Genomic DNA, 5,860 nt, shown 5'->3' on the forward strand with positions numbered 1-5,860 from the left:
ATATTTAGCTATATATTTAGCGGAGCTGCTAGAGATATGCTCCAGCCATACTTCCCAGAAAGCGCCGGCTCCACCTCGGACACCTACACAAAACCTAGAAACTCGACTGACCTCTCGGCCCACACCGAAGCCTGCGATAATGCCCCGCCTGGCAGCCGCGGCGGCGACCACCGGAGTGGAGACCTCGTGATCCTGTCGGGTTAAAAAACTGGCAGCCAACGGAGGCGATGGCCCCACGCCTCGGTGCGCCGCCACGTACTACTGACTCGACAGTCTCGCAGAGCTCCCGGATCCCCTGCGCCGCGTTTCTCTCTCCTCTGTGACCCCACTAGCAGAGGATCCGGCGCGGGGAGGGGACACCTGTCCCCGCCGCACTCCGTCCCCGTCCCCGCCCCCGCCGCGCGCGCGCAGCACAGTCACTTGCCTTCCAATTCGGTCGTCCCACGCATCGATTGCCCGCGCGCACGCGCCCGTAGTTTTGCCGTCTTCGCCACCCAAGCAACCTATATAGCGCCGCGCGGAAGTGTCTCGGCTTCCTCTTCATCCGCCGCGTCGCGTCGCAGTGGGAGGGAGGGATGGATCTGAAGGACGGCGACCGGAGTGGGGCGGGGGCAGCCGGGGCGCTGTCTAGGCAGGGGTCGATCTACTCGCTGACGTTCGACGAGTTCCAGAGCACGCTCGGCGGGATGGGGGGAGGGCTCAGCAAGGACTTCGGCTCCATGAACATGGACGAGCTGCTGAGGAGCATCTGGACCGCGGAGGAGAGCCAGGCCATGGCGTCGGCGTCCGCGGCGCCCGGCGAGGAGAGGGCGCTGCAGAGGCAGGGCTCCCTCACCCTGCCCCGCACGCTAAGCGTCAAGACGGTGGACGAGGTCTGGCGGGACTTCGTGCGCGAGCCGCCGCCGGAAGTTGCCGGCGCTGGCGCCGGGGAGCCGCAGCCCAGCAGGCAGCCAACCCTCGGGGAGATGACGCTGGAGGAGTTCCTGGTCAAGGCCGGGGTCGTCCGGGAGAACCCCGCCGCCGCGGTGGCTGCGGCTGCGGTCCCCGCGCTGCCGGTGGCTCCGCGGCCGATTCAGGCGGTCAATAATGGCTCCTCTATCTTTTTCGGGAACTTTGGGGGAGCCAATGACACCGGGGCGGGTGCGATGGGGTTTGCGCCGGTGGGGATGGGGGATCCGGCCATGGGAAATGGGCTGATGCCTGGGGTAGCAGGGATGGCAGGTGCTGCGGTCACTGTGAGTCCGCTGGATACGACGGTGGCCCAGCTGGATTCTGTGGACAAGGGGAATGGGGACCTGTCGTCGCCGATGGCACCGGTGCTGTACCCCTTTGAGGGGGTGATTAGGGGGAGAAGGAGCAGTGGTGGTGTGGAGAAGGTGGTGGAGCGGCGGCAGAAGAGGATGATCAAGAACAGGGAGTCGGCGGCTAGATCCCGTGCCCGGAAGCAGGTCTTACCCTTGTCCTAAATTCTTGCAAGTTGCATTAGTAGCTGTTTACTATTGCAAGTAGTTGCGCTAAAATGTTATAGTACCATTCTGATAAACCGGCATGTGGGGCTTGTCCATGCTATGTCGAAAACAATGGATATTTGACAAGGTATTAAATGGTAAATGCAGTTTAGCGTTGTATGTCACTTTAGTAAATTTGACAGAAAAAATTATATCCAGTTTCATGTTTATGTCATATCCTTTGTAATTATAGGCATATACAATGGAGTTGGAAGCTGAAGTTCAGAAACTTAAGGAACTGAACGCAGAATTGCAAAAGAAACAGGTAATTTGTGACACTTCGAAATTTCAATGTCATTTGCACCATCTCTGCATGCTTGAGAGTATTTGTTATCATTTGACAGAAATGGATTCTTATTATATTTGAGCATCTATTCAATGCTAATGGCTACAGTTTTTTCACCATGTTGCTGGAATAGCAAATGTAGCGTTCTTTAGTGAAGTATTTACAGTGAGTTGTCCTCCATGCTTTGGAAATTGGGTACAGAGAATTGGTCACTTTAAATTGTTTAAGTTTTGATATGTTCAGTTATTTAGTGAAGTAAACATTTGAACAAGTGTCATGTTGGATCACGTAGAAACAATTTGAAAGAATAAGTGGAGATATTCACCATTGATACGAGCAGAACTGAATTGAAAAAAAAAAGTTCAGACCGTTTTCAGAATTGAAACAATCAGAAATTTTTGAAAGAAATAGCTCTTCAAAATTGAAAAATTTGGGCCTTAACTGATAAACTTGGGAAACAAGTGGGATTAAAACATGAAAACTTTTCTTCAAAAATAATGTAGATCTTAAACTTCAATAGCTTTTCCAAAGCCATTGTACAGTTGTTTTGCCTTGTAATTCATTTTACTGCAAGTTTATTTCTGTTAAAGTTTTACATTATTTTTTAGTTGAACATAGCAGCACTTCAGTAGTACCTAATCTAGTAAAATATGCTTTTACACAGAACAATTTGGCATCTTTATTCCTCTCTTCCTTCCCAGCAGATAAATAAATCAACATAACTCCCTTGTGTTCCATCTGCACATCCCAATTCCAAATTGCTTTTCACTCTACTTTGTCCACTTGAGTCAACGGCAATAAAAAAAATGTATTTTGCAATGCACGAGTTACAAAGCCACTTTTATGTTGGTGCCATGTGTATTGATTATAACATTGCCCATGATTTTCTTTTCCTTTCAAGTGATTAATTTTCAGGCCTGGGGCCCAAACATGGCCATGAACTTTTCTAAGTCCAGTTCCATCTTGCTTGTTCTTGTTTACCACCCGTGTTCAAGAATATATGACGCTTTAGACAAATCACGGTCTCCGATAAACAACTTTGGGCATTAATTTCTGTAGTAATATGTTAGAAAGAGTTACGAAAATATTGTATATTGGAAGTACTTTTCATGACTAATCTAATGGTACTGTTTTTGTGTGGCCAATCTGAAACCCCTTTTATATGTTAGTGGTCAAAGTTGTGGAAGTCTGACCACTCAAATTCTAGCCATATATTTCTGATGTAGTAGTAGTTTGCATAGTGGTCCAAGGACCAACTGTTGCCTCTTTATTATCATTTTAAAGAGGGGAAACATTGAGGCTCTGTTTGGATAAGATTTGGAGCAATTCCCCCTCATCCAAACAGGAAGGGCCAATAGTCCCATTCTATGGCCTTACGGCTATTATATGCTGTCAACTAATGAATCTTTTAACCCCTCCAAAATAATCTTCCACATAATAATGGATGATTCACCAGTGCAATCTCGCAAAATTTGAATTGTGGTATACCATTGTACTACTTATCTACCAATTATGGGTACTTTTTCATGGTAATTTGGAATGAATAATATCAGTTATGAACATTGCTGTGCTCAATGAGTGGAGTAATATATCTCTCCTCAAGATTGTTCACTCTCCAATGTCTACATTCAAAATCCATGTCATGTCCATTATTTATAAGCACCTCTGGGTGGATGACATTAGCACAATATTAATTGGAGCTTCCTAATCATTTTGTTTTCTTAAAATTGCAGGAAGAAATTATGGAAATGCAGAAAAACCAGGTAGACTTTTTTGGGGTCAAACTTCTGATCTTGATGTTTTCTTAACGTGCACACTTAAAAATGGATGCATTCCTGTTTCCAACTGTTTTTCACTCTTCCGATTGGGGAACTAGTTGAAACTAGCTTGGTATGCTCCATTGTTTTCCATGTAGGTGCATTGTTTCATAACATTGGTTGGACCTGTTTGGTGAATCCATAGTTGATGGTACTATCCTTGGATTTTCGTGCATATGAAAAATGTGTATTAAAACTCAATTTCGTGAAGAATAGTATGTGACCAGAAATTTTTGCCCAGACAGTTTATGGGTTAGTTGACCAAAGTCAACCCGTGTAATTTCATCACTAATTGGAATCAATCAGGGAGAACAAGATCGCTTATATTTACATTATTATAAGAGAAGTAGATAATGCGAACTGAGCAGTACCTCAGTTGGTTTGTGCCTCCAGTAGAAGGGGGACGACCACCCGGGCGCACCAATTTGTGGGTAGCTTCCTGAGAAATTGGTTTCAGTGAGTTTCCTGGCCAGTCAGGGTTCGGTACTCCTCTACCTTAAAAACCATAAAATTAAAAAATTCCCTGGTGGTGGTGGTGGGGGGGGTCATCCATGCAAGAAAACACCTTGTACATTGGAGGGACTGTGCCTCATCAATCGTTACACCAGCGGCATAGCGAATGATGTTGTGACACAAGCCTGAGAGGTGGAAGCCTTTCTGAAGGTAATGAGGGAACAGATGATAATGTCAGGCTGTCAGCTAATGAAGGCAAGCTGGTTGATTTGTCTATTCCTATGTAATTATCATAGGAGAGTCAACACAAGTTGGGGAAGGTAAGAAAAGCACCATGTGTAATGTGCCCGGAATAAATTTGCTTGAGGTGTATTAACACTGCTACTGAATGGGGTTTTAATACCAATTTCTAAATTGGGTTCACCCAAGCAAACTAACATTTATATCATTTCACTTGGACTTAGGATACAGAGCAAAATCGCAGAATGATTCAGAATGTAATCTGTTTTAAAACTCTATTAAATGAAACACTGCTAGCTGAAACCGAAACCTATTCACATTTTTTGTGTTTACTGAATGGAAAAAGTATCATATTGGTAATGTCCATTATGTTATGCAATCCTTGAAAACACTAATTGGCAAGTTTTTTCCCTGTCGAGTATAACATTCTTTGAGATTCTGAAACACAAAATTGAATAACCGTTGTTTGCTATGCCCTTAGTGTCTCGGTGTAATATATCTTACACCAGGTTCCAGTATATTCATCTAAAACTAAGATCACCTTTCTTTTTTGTTCACATGATTTTTTTTAATATCTTACTAACTTGCAAATCTAATGCAGCTAGAAGGTTTGGTATATTCATAAGCTTCTTATATGCATAAAGCTTGGGATATTTATCACATACACTTCATTAGTTTTTTGTTGATCATAATTAGCAGTACATGGTCAATGCGTCCATGTATCCTGGTAATTTTATCACAGTAAATAGATTGACGTAGTTGTTTGGCTAGTGGGCCTTGGCTCATTGCAGAGTTCTGTTGTAAATAATAGGTTAGATGGCATCATGGAGCATGGCTCTTGTGTGGACAAGTGTGCAAGCCATTATCCTTTCATAGCTGACACAGTGATGGGATGTTTTGTAGAGTTTTTCTTGTTCATACATGCGTCCTTGCTTTGCCAATCCTCTTAAGCATACATGTGCGCACACACAATTTGTTTTCGTCTTGTTTTGTAAATGATTACAGAACTTGTTTTCTCACGACAGGTCCTGGAAGTGATCAGCAACCCGTATGCACAAAAGAAACGCTACCTGCAGAGAACATTGACAGGCCCCTGGTAATTGAGATGTTGATGATCGGACTTGACAAGATATTTAACATTGTGGTACTTGTACATATTGTCAGGATTTGGAAACCCCGAATGTCTGTTGTATATTAGTGATCAACAGAGTCTAGTGTACCAGTGCTTCTCCTGTCATTGTGCTTCTTTGATTTATAGTCTTGCAAGTCAGCTTTATTGCACCTCTGAACCCTCATGCTCCTTATATACCCTGATGACTGATGGTCCTAGTACCTGCGGTATGGTTTTGAAAGATTGCGATGTTTCATGGTTTGGGCCACTGGTTGCATTGTCTAAGAGAACTTCTGGAGTGTCCTGCAGTTCACTTTCAGTTACCAGAAGTGGCTATGATACTGCTCCAGGAGTTGGAGAACGCTGAGCTCTTTGTTGATGATTTAGGGCTGGAAGCTGTAAGTTCTAGGATTGAAGCCTGAAGTCGCTTTGGTTCATGTCGTAA

At 44.4% G+C, this 5,860-nt stretch overlaps 1 protein-coding gene across 1 annotated transcript; it reads left to right on the forward strand.

Annotated features, from left to right (window-relative positions):
• Positions 1-273: 273 nt before the first annotated feature.
• On the forward strand, positions 274-5,587 carry LOC133899096 (bZIP transcription factor TRAB1-like). Its single transcript, XM_062340028.1, has 4 exons — positions 274-1,448; positions 1,702-1,773; positions 3,528-3,557; positions 5,330-5,587. Exons 1-4 carry the CDS (start codon positions 576-578, stop codon positions 5,402-5,404), a joined length of 1,050 nt encoding a protein of 349 aa, XP_062196012.1. The 5' UTR covers positions 274-575; the 3' UTR covers positions 5,405-5,587.
• The last annotated feature ends 273 nt before the right edge of the window (positions 5,588-5,860 follow it).

This window comes from Phragmites australis, chromosome 18 (genome assembly GCF_958298935.1).
Source record: "Phragmites australis chromosome 18, lpPhrAust1.1, whole genome shotgun sequence".
Classification (NCBI taxonomy): domain Eukaryota; kingdom Viridiplantae; phylum Streptophyta; class Magnoliopsida; order Poales; family Poaceae; genus Phragmites; species Phragmites australis.